Raw genomic sequence first — 16,500 nt, forward strand, 5'->3', positions numbered from 1 at the left:
TTGAGAACCACCCTTTTAAAGGTGAGATATCGGGAGCCCCGTTTATCTTCCTGAGTCTACATTTCATCTGTTGCACGTACAATCTCACCTACTCTTAGTAACAGGTCTGCGAAGGAATGAAAAATGGGCAAGAGTTAAATCGTTTAGTATTTCCTGCTCCTTTCCCACAAAGGACAGTTTGCATCGACCACATCAATGACCACACTTTCATCAACTTCACTCTACGTCATCTCCAGCCTTGGGCATTTTAGCTTCGTTAAGTATCCAAATCTTTGACTTAACGAGAACCACAGAAAGTTAGAGCTGGAAGGAATTGGAGAAATGATCTTGTTCAGCCCAATTTTACTAACAAGAAAATTGACAAGGTAAGCGTTTTGCCCCACGTTTCACAGCAAGCTATTATTAGATCCTATTCTGGAAGCTGGACCTCCTAATTCTTATTCCAGTCTTATTTTTCTCACTTTTCACTGCATCTAACTGAAAACATGGAAAAATCTAGAATTCAATCTTGCTTATTTTAATTTTTTAAGACAGGTGTTGTAGTCTGAATTTTTCATTAGAATAGGCGTTCTTATTCTTAGGTGCCATGGAATGTCAATTATTATTAGAAAAACCTGAAATTAGTGAGGAACAGTAAAAATTTCAGCAATACCCAAATATCTTGGCCAGCGTATTCTCAATTTTCTTGAAATCTGGTCTCTTTTCTGGATCTTCCTCCCAGCAGTTCTTTACAAGTAGATAGACCTGGAAGAAGGAAGGGGTGGGTTAGTTCAGGGGGCCTATTTTATCCTCTCTTCTATGATGGAAGTACTTGAGGCAGGGACTATTTTAAAACATTGCAACTCTGACGATGAAGACGAGCTCGCCCAGTGGTCTGCAGTGTGTCCTGGGCATCGCCACCTGTGCATCCTTGCCTTGCCCTTCCCTTGGGTCCTGAATTAATGAAAAGGTGATACCAATTTGGATGCGGCTGGGTTGATGGGAGAGACAACATTCTTTACAGACATTTGCAGGATGTATGTTGAGGAGGGCATAGGAGGGCTCGGTGAGTATGAGGGAAGTGACTCTAAATGAGAGTGAGGCTCTTTGGCAGCAGTTTTCAACCAATGCCAACAGCAGAATCACCTGGGGAGCATTTATAAAATTTCTTATGCCCGGGCCCCACCCCAGGAGACTCTGATTTAATTGGTTTGTGAAGGAGCCTTAGTAGGGTTCTCAGATTTAGCAAATAAAAATACTAGACACACAATTAAACTTGAATTTCAGATAAACAATAATTGCTTTAGCATAAGTAGTTCCCAAATATTGCAGAGCAAAGGACAATATGTACGAAGGGGCATTAGCCACCGTGCCCCTTTAAGACCATGTGTCCTGGAGGCTCCTTGTCTGGGCTATGCACCAGCACTCATGATGATAACAGTCCTGGGATTGGTCCACCCAGTTGTTTTCTCGTGGGATAGTTGGCACAAAGACCCTCAAGGTTTGAAGGAAAACAGATGCCCCTGGCGGGGGGAGCGGGTGGTCTCTGGTCCTTGGAATGCAGGTCATACAGGGACGACCCCCTTGGCAAGCATGCAGCCTTTCTTCCTCTGCCTACTTAAACAAACTTCTTTGGGGGGTAGTGGTGTGCAGATCTATGTACAGCCAGCTGCTCCTGGACTCTCCCTGTACGTAAGTCCCAGTAAATCTATGTCTCACCCATCATCTCTGGGTTGTTTCTTTGGTCTCTCAGCACAATACCCTGCTGCCCTAGCCCAGCCGTCCGTGTGGCCTTACAATATAATATATCTACTTTTAAGTTCCTCAGGTGATTATAATGCCCAACTGCAGTGGAGACGAGAAGTGAGGAAAGGGGATACAGAGGAAGGGGGAGACACGAGGAAGCCCATGGACCCATCATCTCATTTGCTACCACTTGTTTGCAGTTTTTGTTGGATCAAAAAGCTTGGTGAAAACTATTTGCTTTAAATAAAGTTTGTTCTTCACTCTGGCCAGAAACAGGATCACAAATGGTATAGATGCAGTCCCTGTCTGCGTTCTTTGCCTTAATGAGTCTCTGGAGAGAGGGACCAGACCACAGTGTAGCCTCTGCCTGTGTTCACCACTAGATGATGCTCCTGCCTTCTAGACAATCTGCTGACTGCCTTAGACAGGAATGGACAGAAGCAATCGACAAATGGGCTGACGGAGCACCACAGAGTGAGTCCCGTGTGCTCTTCTGGCATTGCCAAGCCATCTAGTTTCAGCCCCGTATTCTATGGGAACCAGCTACTAGATGTGAAATCTTATTCCTCATTTCCAGTTCCAGAATCATCCAACTACATGAGTGAATAGAGGAGGAGAATGCTTTGGTGAAAAAAATTTTAAACATGCATAGATATACTCAGACTAGAAAGGAGGGTTTGAGAAGGGACATGCTGATACGTGGGGAGGAGTCCAGAAAAATCCTAGGATCCAGAAAAGCAGGAGGAAAGAAGGAATGAGGAGAGAGCAAGAATGGGAGCAGCTGTAGCTCAGAACCTTGGGTCTCCCACGTGCCTTTAATGCTGACAGAGGAAGAGGAGGAGAGGTAAAGATGGGCCACCGGCCACCACAGAATCGCCCATAAACTCATCTGGCAGCGTGCTTATAAACTGAAGAGAAGTGTTTTTATCTTTATCCCACAAGGAATGAATATTTTCTTTTTTTAACTTTTTAGGACCATAAATGCTTTTTAAACTGCTTTAGTTACTATCCTCTGGAATTATAAAAGCTCAGATAAAATTCTAAAAAAAAATTAGAATTTTTTTCATAGGCCTTAAAGGTCTCTGTGAGGGATTATAAAAAACTTAAGCAAATGCAGAGAGAAAAGCTCCATTTCTTTCAGAGGAAGGATGAAGGAGTGAAAGGACATTTCTTTGTTGTTTCTGGATGTTGGCATATTTGTTTTTTAATTAGTAGGTACTATTATAGGCCAATAAGTGTATCACAAGGACATCTTGCCCTTTTAGCTCCTAAAAATTGAGAATGTGATGTGTGCTTAACAAGCCAGCTCTTCCCTGGTTTGGGGGAGACAGACAGGACCTGGGGAGTGTGGCAGGCTGATGATGGCTCCTAAAGCTGATGTCCATGTCCTAAACCCTGGGACCTGTGAATGTGACCTTATTTGGAAAAAGGGTCTTTGTAGATGTGATTAAGTTAAGGAGCTTGAGATGGGGAGATTATTCTGGATTATCTTGGTGGGCCCAAATGCAATCACACGTACCCTTATACAGGAGCGAGGTAGAGGGAGATTAGACAGACAGAAGACAAGAGAATGTGACCACGGAGACAGATATTGGAGTGTGTGACCATGAGCCAAGGTATATCATAGCCACCAGAAGCTTCTGGAAAAAGCAAGGAATGGAATCTCCCCTAGAGCCTCTGGAGGGAGCATGATCTTGCTGACAACTTATTTCAGACTTCTGGCCTCCAGAACTGTAAGCAAATACATTTCTGTTGTTTGAATCCACCAGGTTTGTGGCAATTTGTTACAGCAGCCCAAAGAAACTCATACAGGGAGGATGTGATATACTCACTTCCAACTCTTTTTCCTCTGCTGTTTCCAGGAACAGATCTGGGCGGAAGGGTTTTACTCCGTTGGAATTCTCCACTCTGAAAATCTTCTCTAATGGGATAAGAATAATTCAAATTACAAGAAACAACGCAGCGTGAAGAAATTTTAGTGGCGGCCAGATTCTGAATTGGTTCCCCTACCCTGGATGGGTACCCAGTGAGAGAGTTGCAGCGCCTAGGCCAGCTCTCAATAGATGGATGTTGCGTGAATAAATGAGCCCCAAGTGAAGAGGTCTTATACCCTCTTATACCCAGGAGGTTACCTTAAGTTAAGGCTACTAACCCCTTAAAACTCAACTCAGATTCCACTGCCTTCATGAGGCTTCATTTGAGCAAAACTCTAGCCCAGCCGGATACACCCTTTACTCACCCCCCACTCCCAGACAGTTAACAGCTGGCACACAATAAGTGCTCCATAAGTGAGGATTGGCTGAAAGGAATGAGACATTTCCCCCTGAGAGGACATCTAACAAAAACTGTAGCTCTTCTCTGAGTAAGAATCAAAATATGTTTGTTGTCCCACTGGGGTAATTTAATTCAGGTGTTAAACAGACACATATCTCTTGTTGGAGTTAGAAGGAAAATGGAAAATTGTAAGGGAAGACTTTAATTAGCAATAATAGGGACAATAATGTCACCTGGTGGTGGTACATTCATTGTCTTAGGCTTTTCAGAGCACTCTAACGCTCACGCTGTCATTTAATTCTTCCCACACCCCTGTGAAATGTGTAGTGCAGGTATGCCATTCCTTTTGCAGACGAGGGGACTGAGATGTGGTCACAAACAGATTGGGGTCTTGGGGAGCCTAGAACTCGGGCTCCTCGAGGGGGCAGATGAAGGCGTCAGACTTACCATTCTGGTCCCGGCAGCTCGACGTGTAGAAGGTTTCTCTCCGCAGGATGATCTCCTGTGCAATGATCCCATAGCTGTACACATCCCCTTTCTGAGAGAAGCTGGCGCGGCGGAGGTGCTCTGGGGCTGTCCACAGGTCTGCACGTTCAGCATCGAGAGTAGAAAGTTAACGGGGTGAGCAGCCCATAGGTCTGCTTTTTTTCTTTAAGTCTCTACACCATGCACCCTAAATATGAGTAGCCTCGAATTTATGTGGTCCCAAACTCTTGAGGAGTTTAGGCTAATGCTGGTGATGGGTTAGAACACATGTACCTTTTAAGCTGGCTGTGTAATGTCAGGACTTGGGCAAGGTCAAATGGCAATAAAGCTGCTAGGATCATAGCCCTGATAACTTTCAAGATCTATCTAGGATAGTGCCTGCTGTACAGGAAGTGCTCAGAAAATATCTGCGGGATGAACGCAGTACAATATGAGAGGCTGACGATTTAATAACTTATGGGACATATGGCATAAACCTATGAAAGCCTTTAGAGATATAAAACATATATTTATACATTTTTAAATAATATAAATATATTTTAATATAATACACATATATCCATACATTTTAATGCAATATACAAATATATAAAATATAAAAAATATTTTATGCATATATATATTTATGAAAGAAAATAAAGACAGCACATTTGAACAGAGACTAACAATGATATTTCCCAGGTATGACGGACTGGCAGCCTCCAAGTCAGCTGTCGCCCACAGCTGTGTTTTCTTTGGTTTCCACAGTATTCTTATGCACATATAATTTACTCACGTTTTACCACTGTGCCTGCTATTCCTAATGCTTTCCATCTAGTCTGCTTCACACAAGTGAAATGCTCCTGTGGCCTGTCTTTGGCTCCTACAGACACTCAGGTTTTGGATCCTATCATACACCCTATTAATAACAGGGGCATACAATTAATTTTCCTTCAACATCCCTTGGAACTTTTCCAGTATCACCTAGCTCTGTGTAAATATTTTGAGATTTCTATCTTTAGCAGCTGAAATTAAAAAATTAATAGATTCATGTTGTTAGGTACAGTGATATGCTTATGATGAGACATTTTTATCATTTGGTTTTCCATCCAAATGTTCATTGCCTTTTTGAATTTATGTCTCATGAATTTATGGGACTTTGATTCATAGACAATTGATTCCAATGTTTTGGGTTTGTAGGAAAGGTGAGAAAATCTACTTATGCTAAAATTTTGAGTAACTGACAGCACAGATAGGTAGGTATAACTGAACTCATGTTCAGGAGGTCAGGATTTGACCTGCAATTCATCTGATTTTGTGTGGTCATGAATCATCTAATGAAGGAGATTTGTTCCCCTAGACGATGAACCACGCTCGGCACACAGCAGGTCTTCAACAAGCACATACTGGATAGAGTCCAGTGTCATGCTATGCCTGGTGTGACTGGAGACATAGGGGCAGAATTGTAATTTTTCTTTTATTAAGGGAAAACTAAAGGGTTGCAAAGTAGAATCAGAAATAGAATTCAGTTTTGGCTTTAGGTAGAATTCTGAGGCATATATGAATTTCTGAGGCTGTTTAACTCTGAGTTATGGCAAAGTGGGTAAGTGTTCAACATGAAAAGCCCTTTATGCTTTACGAGTCATTTTTTCTTTGTGTTACTGTTTTGACCCTCATTACAATCCTGGAAGGGATAAGTAAGAATATATTGTATCGATAAGTGTTTTTTTCTTGTCATTATCGTTTCTTATCATTATCATAGATAAATGAGTGATGTCTAGAATTTGGAAATGGGTCTCCTGCCTTGTACTCTATCTTCTTGGGTGAATCTCTCAGCCTCCTTGAGCCTCCATTCTTTTATAAAGGAAGAGGATTAGACCAGATGATTTCTAACATCTCTTATTACTCTAACCTCTACTTTTTATCCCAGGTCTGCTTCCACAAGCAAACAAGTTCTTCATAGTTTCTCACTGATATCAAGAGACGGATAGATGAAGGAAAGCCACAGAGGAAATTTGTTCAACTCAAGAAGCACTTGTTGAAAAGCGACAAGGGTGAAGTGCTGGAAAACGAGCCAGCTGTTGCCTCTTGTGGCTGTTTATTTTCTGCAGTGTCATCATTTTCTGAGCACCTCGTGTGGGCTTGTGAAAAAATTTTTTTTAAAAAAAGTGAGAAACTAGGACAAATTTCATTCATTACAGACCTTTTCTTGGAGGTAAAATGGAATTGCAGCCAAAATTAGTGATCTTCACCACCATTCTACTGTCCACCACACAGCTAGTGGATTTCAGACGCCCGTGGACTTCTATCTTACTGGAGTGCAGATATGACATACCCTGTAATTTTTCAGACAACAGGAAAACAAAGAGGTCTGACACTCTTCATCTGCTTATTTTAAAGAAAGAAATGACGTTTTGAAACCATTTCAGCAGAATCACTTCATCAGATTTTAAATTTAGTTCCATTAATTTTACTTAAAAAATATTGTTAACGCTCTAATATTTGCCCAAGCACTGCGTCTAGTTTTGAAGTCTTTTTAAGTGACACAGTAAAAGACAATTGTCTAAAGACTCTAGTTGAGTAGTTGCATATAATATGAAACAAAGGGATGATTCCTTTTTTTTTTAAGTGTTTCTGCTTACCAGTTATTTGGTCTGTGACCTTGGGTATGTCTCTGGTCTTCTGCTACCTCAATTTAAAAATACAAAGAATAAAGCTTTGCCTTTCTGATGGCGGGGGCTAGGCTAGATTATTTCCTAAAATCTAATCCGTTTCATTCTATTTGGAAATAGAACCTTTCGTTCTGTTTTGAAATGGGAAGCCTGTTTTTGGCTGGTGTGCTTCCCCCTGGTGGGCAGAGGTGTCGTAGTAGAAACTGGTTTTCAGACTGGATCACAGGAGTGAAATGTGGCCAATAGGTGTCTTACAACATTTTTTCAAACTGATTCTGATACTATTTGACTTTCTGGTGATTTAAGACTGTATCACAGAGCTCACTTTCAGGACTTACTGTTCCTGCATTTATGAATGAGGCCCTGGTTCCTGGTATTCTCTTCCCTTTTCATTTCATGCCGGGGAATATACATGTCCAAATTTATTACTGCCTTGTGCAAGATGTTTGACTGTCCTTAATATTTTCTCTTAAAAAGTTGAAGTTCTAGTTGTCTTTCCTGCAATCTTATATGATTTTGATTTCCAGCAAGTCTATGAAAAATGTGTATCCCAAACCCAGAGTAGAAAATATATAATTAAAAAAAAAGCCAAATATATTGAACATGTATTTGTCCTGGGCCTTGTACTAAGACATACATTATTTCATAAAATCCTCACAACAACCCTATGAACATAGGTAGTATTATTATTACCACTTTACAGATGAAGAAACCAATGCACACAGAGTTTGAATAGCTTGCTAGCTCTGGTTTCCTATATTTAATTTTCATAAATTCTTTTGTTTTTGTAGGTCTCTTACCTTAGCAATATCATACAAGACAGAGATCTTAAACTCCCAATCCATGAACGTACCGTCAGGGTAGGAAATTGTGTCGTTTAAAACTTCCTGAACAGGAGAAAAAGGAAAGGAACAAGGTGAATTGCCTCAAGGATGGATACTCTGGAGAGACTATTACAGGCAAATAATGAGCTTCTAATCATGAGGCCTTAGGCTCAGGAACAAATTAGAACTCCATTGTCCTGGATTTCCTGAACATGTGTTTCTTTTCTCTCCTACTTTAGGAACATTCGGTGGCTTTCAGCACAAGAAGATGAGCAGGAGATATCCATGGTGTTCCAAATTCCAGGTTCTTCCCCCAGACCCGGGTAAAGGAATGGGCAGACACCTCCCTGGAGAGTGGGCTGGTGAGCCTGCTTCACAAGTGGTTGGGCTGCAGGTTCTGTCTCCTTAAAATCACACTAGTATTTTTAGACAAGGAATTGCTGTAAGGAAATTCATTCACTAGGCTTACGCTTTTACTCACTTGATCAGTTGCATCCATTGGTTTAATAGCTCTACATGTTCTTAAGTTTACTAAGTCCTTTGTCAATAGGACAGAGTTCTTGGATTTTGTGTATGAATTATATGACCTGGAATTTTGAACTCACTATTTTAACATGACAATGGTTCTATCAAGATACAGGGTTTTTACCTAAGCTAATAACTATTCTTCACAATAAAACCCTAACTAATAAACTAACAATCGTTTCTTGTTTGGGGAAAAAGCCCAATTTGACCTTTAGTTCTAACTGTACCAGTAATTTGCAACAAATGGTCCAAAGTCATTAATCATTTCAGATAAGGCTGGCTGGGCTGTGGGTACCAGGCCAAGTTAAGCAAGGGCAGTTATGAGCAGACAGACTCAAAGGAATTCTTTCCCTTAGAACCTGACATACTTTACATTTTTATTTATTTATTGGTTGTCTCTTCTCCTTATGAAAATGTAAACTCTGTGATTTTGTTTTTGAGGAAGATTCGCCCTGAGCTAACATCTGCTACCAATCCTCCTCTTTTTGCTGAGGAAACATCTGTGCTTATCTTCCTCTATTTTATACGTGGGACGCTGCCTCAGCACGGCTTGATGAGTAGTGCTGGGTCTGCACCCAGGATCCAAACCAGCGAACCCCAGGCCGCTGAAGCAGAATGTGCAAATTTAGCTGGTACACCACCGGGCTGGCCTTGATAATTTTTGTTCACTGCTGTATCTGCAACATCTAGTTCAGTGTCTGACATGGAATAGATGCTTAATAAATATTTGTTGCGTAAATGAATCGATTGTTCCTAAACAAGGTTAGCCAAGGTTACAGCATATTTATAAGATGGGAAACATATCGTCTTTACTCCGTCTAGGGAAAAACTTTATCATTTGTTTCCTCACAAAAGTGGGTTCTGATGGGATTTGCCGTGGTCTGAAGCCTAAAGGGATGGCACCAGGGAGGGGGCTGTAGTTTGCCTGGGCATAGTCTTTGCTTTGAGATTCATGGTAGAAAGGAGCAGATAAGCTTCCTGTGGGAGCTCGTGCTGCTGTCTGCTCCGAAGGTGAGTAAGCAACTCCTGAAGGGGGCCCAGGACCACTCAGATGTCTGAAGTTTCCCACCTTAGGGCAGAGAACCAAAAACACTATGGGCACGATGCCTACATGTTGACCGGGCACTTAGGGAGTAAAAGACCATGTGAAACCCTTTGACCAGGCTCTGTTATCTGTATTCTAAAATTTCTGTCTCACTGAAATTAAATGAATCAGAGTATGGTCTAGCCCTCATATGGAAAACATTTCTAATTTTGAAAGACTTGAAATCATTATTATTAAAAATGCTTTACCTGAATGATAAATTTTTTATTTAAATGATCATTTTTAGCATCAATTAGAATGATCATATGGTCCTTCCTCTATGACCTTTTGATATGATGCATTAGAGTAATATTTTTTCCATTCATGGAATTAACCATATCTGATTGAATTATGCTTTTTATGTACAACTGGCTTACAGTTACTAGTATTTTATTTATGATTTTTTCCATTAATATTCATAAATATAGTTAGCCTTTAATCATATTTTAGTATCAGCTTTATGCCAGCCTTACTGAATATTAGATGAATTTAGATGACGTTCATGTTTTTGTTTAACTTTAGAATAGTATTTATTTAGACAATGAGAGCTATTCATTGAAGTTTAGAAGAATTAGCCAAATCTGGTATTGTCTGAAATGGAAATTATGATTTCTTCTATTGTTATTGGCCTACTTAAGTTTTTACTGTTTGAGTCACATTTTCATGATTTTATTGCTTCCAAAATTTTACCTTTTTTTAGATTTTATAATTTAACAGTCATGAAGTATTCTTTCACAATCAAAAGCATCTTTTTCGTAGCTTTATTTTTTATTCCCATTTTTGTGTATTTTTATGTCTGTTTTAAAAATTTTAATTAGAAGCATGAGAGGCTTGTATGTTTTATAGTTTTTTCTTAAAAAACAAACAACTCGAGTGCATTGTAAAATTCTACCGATTTATAATGATTGAATTTTGAAAGTTTCCTTTTCTTAGTCCATAATTTTTCTTCTAAATTTCGCATTGAATACTTAGTTTATTATTATTATTATTATCATTTTAAAGAGAGAGTAGCATTTAGGGCTATGATTTTTTTTCTTTGAGAATAGATTTGAGTTTATGCCATACATTTTGAAAGTGACTATTGTTTATTTTTGATTGCAGCTTATTGAAAAATTAAACATTTCTAGGTGATTAGTTTAAATTTTTAAAATTGCTTTTAAATTTCATTGAATTATGAATATTTGGACCCCTTTGAAGCTGCTGCTGCCCCCAATCTTAGGATTTTGGCTTTGTTATGGGGTAGACATGGAGGTTATTAAGAGATACTGGGTCTGAAAATAGCTCAAAGGCAGGGGGACCACACCTCCTGGTTTGCTTGAGGCCAGATGCAGTTTATGTCTGATGTTTGAATGTAATTATTACAGCACCCCTTTTCACTCTTAAAGTATCCTGGTAAATTGTATGGTCACCTATACAAAGGTATTTAAAAGGATGAAAGCTCTCATAACACATGCCCGGCAACTGCTTCAGGTGAGCTTCAAATATTTCTATTCTCTTTGAAGCAACTGTCTTCAATTTCTTCCTGCTCCTGCTCTTTCCCCATTCAGTCTTGTTTCTGCTTGACACCTTACTTTGTTTCTAGTATATGAATGTTTCTTGTATATGCCTGCCCTTCTGAACTATTCAGATTTGATATTCCCAGCTTGACGCTTGGTTCTTCCCAAGAACTTGGTTCAGTCCTGTCCTACTTTCTCTTTCTGCTTTGAATTTGCTCAGCCAGAATATCTGACCCCATCTGGCAACTCCTGTGCATCCTCAATCCCTCAGAAGGGAGAGAAGGGTGGGAATTTAAACAGTCACAGCACCAGGACTTATGAACAAGTCTCCAAATGCTTATTTGGTGCCATCATAATGACCATCCATTTTTCTTTTAATACAAAAGCAAGTATGCAAGTAAAATAAAATGAATTTAGATGTAATCACTCACTTTTCCACATCTGTTCTCTGTTTTTTCAAGTCTACATTCCTGAATAATTTTTGGCTTGTTTTTTTGTAAAAAGTTGTAATAGGATTGATTGACAAAAGCTGAGTGATCTAGTTGGGTGAGCATATGGACCCACCGATTTTTCCTAATAATTCTCTGATATTATTTCACTGGGTGAACATTTAAAATTTCTCCTAAATATATATTTTTTTCCATATGGTTGACCAGTTAAAAAATTGGAAATGATCATGCTTCCTTACCCGGAGGGATCCTCTCTCACAGTACTCAATCACTCCAAAGATCGTGGTATCAAGCTTCACTGTGCCGTAGAACTTGGTTAGGTTGTAATAGTCAATCTGAAGCAACTGAGATAACATGTTTATTTACAAAGCAAGTCAGCCAGAAAGGAGTGCCAGAGTGGAAATTTACATGCTAAAGAAACATGTCATGGTTTAGATCTTTGGGAAGATGTATCGCTCTTGACACATTGGAATGTCAGTACATTTCTTACTATACATTGCGTTATATCTTTCTTTTGTCAGCAAGGGGACTTGAAGACAAACCTTTGACTACTCTCAAATAGCATCAGGACCATTTTCTAGGACATGCTAGTAGATTTCCAACATGTTTTACACCATCAAATATCACTCTTCAACAACTGTTGGAAGAATTTTCAACAAGAAGTACAGTCACCCATTTCTTGGCCTGAGGGCTTCTCTGTCAGCACCCCCCAATAATGCTTTGCTCCACCAAGGACCTCGTTGCTTAGGGAAAGTGTAGTGAAGCTATTTGTCACTTAAGGGTTTCAAGTAAGGGACACATACCTTGTTCAATTCTATTTTCTGTTTCTCAGTGAAATTGCCATCATTGTGCTTGAGATCCTTTAAAATCACTCGCTGCAAAGATCAATTGAATTAAGGAGATAAGGTTGTAGCATGACCACTTATATACATAATATAATAATTTGTGTGTCTGTCTTCCAACTATACTGTAAGCTCTTGAGAACAGTGACAGTATTTTATTGATGTTTATATGCCTGGTGCCTAGTACTTGGAATATGGGAGGCTCAAGTTTGAATGTTTCTTTAAGAATTACTAAATGAAAAGGAAGGAAGGTAGGTAGGAAGGAAGAAGGGAAGGAAGGAAGGAAGGAAGGAAGGAAAGATGCAATCCCCTAGTATGGGACTGTCATTTTCCCACTGCAATGAGCCAAAATATAATACTAGGGTTGCGTGGACAGCTCTGAACCTCTTTTGTTTTTCCTTTTCCTTCCTACACTCCACCCCTCTTAAAAATTCTATTTGTCCTTCAATTTTCCCAGGATTGTGAGTTTTGGAACCGCTGAAGCAGAGCCCTGCCCATTCCTGTGAAAGGCTCCAAGAACAGCCCCTTGGAGCAACCTGCACACCCACCCCGACCTTTATACTGCCAACCTTGGAAGTTGGGGCAGTGATGAGTCAGAAGGCCCAGAACATACCCTGAGAGTTCAGAGAAGCAGGGGAGACTATAGTCACCTTTTTGTCGTATTTGCACTGTTGTAGTCTCTGAATTGTATCTCGTCTCTTGTCATCATCAATCTGGCACAAGAAAAGGCTAATTATTCCAGAAGCTCATATCTTGTCCCATCCACTGCCAGTCCAAAGCTGAGAGGCTCTGCCAGGCGAGCTATATCTGCTATTCACTCACAGGATGCTAGGCAGGCTCCCAGAGAAACTGTTATAACTGACTTGTTTCCCTCTGCCTACTGGCCTTTCCTCGCCAACAAAACTTTCTTTCCAGGTATCAATCACTCTCATGCTTAACTCTGGGTTCTCCCCCCTTCCACTTACTGTGCTACTTTTCCACCTTCTTATGGCCTACTTCAGCCAAGGATTTTCTTTGCTTCCTTCTCCCCCTGCCCTCCTCCTATTGGAAATCATTGTCTGTAGCTACATACAGATGGCCTTAGGGGAGCGTGTTGTGCATTTGGGTTGCAAACTCATGCCTAAAGGCCCAAGTAGCAATGTGAGGGAGAACACTGTGCCAGGGGTCTAAGGGGGGCAGCCCCATCAGCTCTAGTCCAGCCTAGAATGGCTAGATCATCTGACTTGTCAAAAGTAGTTGCTAATATGGATTTTTCTAAGCCATTCTGAGATTTTTATATTTGGCAATTAATTTTAAAATATAGTAAATATTGAACAACACACACACACATGTATACACACACACACACACATACACACACCCCTGCAGGCTAGACATGGCCCTTGGTCTGCCAGACTTTGGTCTAAAGGCAAAAAAAGTTAAGAACTATTGCATCTTTCAATTTGATTCTCATAAAAACCTGTGAGGTATTATAATATTTTTAAAAATTTACCTTTACAGGCATTTTGAAATGCTAATGAAATAAACTATATCAAGTCCCAAGTATGATGTTTGGCACAGTGCAGATTAATAAATGTCAGTTGTATTCCCTTCTCCTTTTTCTCACTTTACAAACGATGTGCAAAAGAGTTAAATGACGTGAAATGTCACATAAGAATGTATTGGATCTCGTTGTGGTTTTGATTTGCATTTCCCTAATAATTAGTGATGTTGAACATCTTTTCACATGGCTGTTGGCCGTTTTATATCTTCTTTGGAAAAATACTTGTGACAACATGCATGGACCTTAAGGGTATTATGCTAAGAAAAATGAGTCAGATGGAGAAAGCCAAATATTGTATGATTTCACTCATATGTGGAATATAAAACGACAACAAATAAACACATAGATACAGAGAACAGATTGGTTACCAGAAGGGAAGGGGGAAGAGGGGAGGGTGAAAGGGGTAAAAGGGCACATGTTTATGGTGACGGATGACAGCTAGACTTTTGGTGGTGAACACAATGTAATCTACACAGAAGTCAAAATATAATGATGTAAAACTGAAATTTATATAATGTTGTAAACCAATGTTACCTCAATAAAATTTTGAAAATCTTTGTCAAAGTAATATGTAAAAAATTTAAAAAATAAAGAGAGAAGAATGCATCAGAACCTGAGCTTACCTTCTTGTCTAGTACTCTTTTCCTGTCTCAGGACTGGATTAGGTCATTTAAACTGTCTGAACCTCTGTACCTTATCTGGGTATCCTAACTCATAGGGATCGTACTTGGGGATCACAGGAGACAAAGTTTGCGAAGGTTTCTTGCGAATGAAAGCATTTTATCCTCAAATGAGTTATCATCATCTTTATCACTGTTTTTTCTCTGCTAAGCTTCATCCCTTTGACTTTCCTGACTTCTCTTTTAGTCTAGAGGCTTTGGTTTGGGGACCCTCTCTGTTCTAATAAAGGAATGCTTGACTCTTTATCACCTCGTCCCTTAATCTTACTTCCTTATCTCCGCCTTCCGTGAGCATCCAGAACTCAAACCATTGCCTGGCTGGTTATGTGTCACTTTCCCTCTTGCTCACTTTGGCTGACCTTCCTGGGCTTTCTCTCTGTTCCACCTGATTCACAGCACCTGAAGACCCTTCCTTACAGCCAATTCCTGGCCCGCCTGCTCCCCAGCCTGTCTGAAACTCAGATTAACAATGATTCCCCATGCTTTGAATTACTTCGAAATTCTTTTCTTCAAGTTTACTGTTCCGAAGATCTATACCTTAGCCAAGTGAGTTGCTAATCTGATGAATTAACTCATAAAAATTCTGTAATGTCTGATGAGGGATAGATGAGTTATATTTCAAGGAATATTTACATTTTAAGAAAACACACAGAGACACAATGTTTTAGGCTCAACCCCAAAGAACAAGTATAGAATGTAGGGCTTATGAGGCAGTGAGGAAGACGTGTGAGGAGTGGAGCCACACTGGACTTGTGCAGAGGTAGACCACGTGGTCCATCCTGGTGTCATACCAGAGGCAGGGAGCACTCACTCCTTCTAAAAATCTCCTCTCGCCTTTCTAGGGTACTGCCAATTAGTCATTTAGGTCAACAAATTCTCCCTTTGGAAATCCAATAGTCTTATGGTCATTTACACCTTATTGTGAATGACCGTATGATGGATTTCATCCTGACACTTGACTGAGACAGATTGGTCTTTGTGAATACTATTTTTGTGTTTGAGGCTCAGAAAGCAACAGAAGAGTCACTTTAGAGCATTTCCGGAGGAAAGAAAAAACTAGTACATGTACAGCCATGAGAGGATCTGAGCCATTTGAGTGCAGCATGCAGAATTTGGAGTCGAGTGCCAAGAGCTGGTAGAGAAGCTCCAAGGATGAACCTGACCCACGCTGCAATTTTACTTTTGCTGAGATTAGACAGGAAGGCATCTCAAGTCACACTATCCTATCAGCTTGGCCCTACTCTGAAGGACCCCACTAATTCCTTCATGTGGAAGGTCTGGTTCTCATCTCCTCTTAGTATACCTTAGTATAAAAACTCTAATAAGAATATGGTGTATGGTAGGCATTAGGATCTTAGGCTTTACAGTTAGAAAGACTGGGTTCAAATTATGGCCATGTTCCTGAAATTCTAGCCCTGTTACCTCACAGGGCTTGGGGAAGATGAAATGGGTCAACGTATCTGGCACACAAGAAGTGCTCAGTGTTAGCTATGATTGTTTGTAGTACTCTTACTCACTAGCTCTGTGTGACCCTGCCCTGTGTCTTAACCCTTTGTCCTTCAGTTTCTTCATCAGCAAAGTTCAACTCATGAGTTCCTTGTGAGGAGTAGATGAGACAACATAGGTCCAGCATCGGCTACAGTGAATGGAAGTGAGTTGTTATCATTGCCTGCTGTTGCTATTTCCTGGCTGAGGGAGAATGTGGGCAAATATCAGCAGAGGCCTCTTTCTTCAGCAATGAGCTAGCTAAGTCATACGTACTTAGCACAGGCAGATTAATATCCAAAGTTTAGGGGAACTTAGATGCTCTACCCATTCCTAAATCCCTTCCACGACACATTCTCAATATGTGCATTCTCTTCTGTATCAGACGCAAAGAATGAGTAACACACCCTATCTCAGTCTCCATGGAAGTGTTCAT

At 40.2% G+C, this 16,500-nt stretch overlaps 1 protein-coding gene across 2 annotated transcripts in view; it reads right to left on the minus strand.

Annotated features, from left to right (window-relative positions):
- The window catches only part of GUCY2C (guanylate cyclase 2C), a 73,990-nt gene that overhangs the window by 15,706 nt on the left and 41,784 nt on the right, over positions 1 to 16,500 (minus strand). For both annotated transcript variants that reach the window (XM_044775166.2, XM_014834217.3), the window contains exons 13-20: positions 13,007 to 13,069; positions 12,318 to 12,389; positions 11,754 to 11,858; positions 7,937 to 8,023; positions 6,668 to 6,800; positions 4,447 to 4,584; positions 3,558 to 3,646; positions 653 to 744 (exon numbers count right to left, since the gene is read on the minus strand). In XM_044775166.2, coding sequence (XP_044631101.1) covers positions 653 to 744; positions 3,558 to 3,646; positions 4,447 to 4,584; positions 6,668 to 6,800; positions 7,937 to 8,023; positions 11,754 to 11,858; positions 12,318 to 12,389; positions 13,007 to 13,069 — 779 coding nt within the window. The remainder of the gene's footprint in view (positions 1 to 652; positions 745 to 3,557; positions 3,647 to 4,446; positions 4,585 to 6,667; positions 6,801 to 7,936; positions 8,024 to 11,753; positions 11,859 to 12,317; positions 12,390 to 13,006; positions 13,070 to 16,500) is intronic.

Source organism: Equus asinus, chromosome 22, assembly GCF_041296235.1.
Source record: "Equus asinus isolate D_3611 breed Donkey chromosome 22, EquAss-T2T_v2, whole genome shotgun sequence".
Classification (NCBI taxonomy): domain Eukaryota; kingdom Metazoa; phylum Chordata; class Mammalia; order Perissodactyla; family Equidae; genus Equus; species Equus asinus.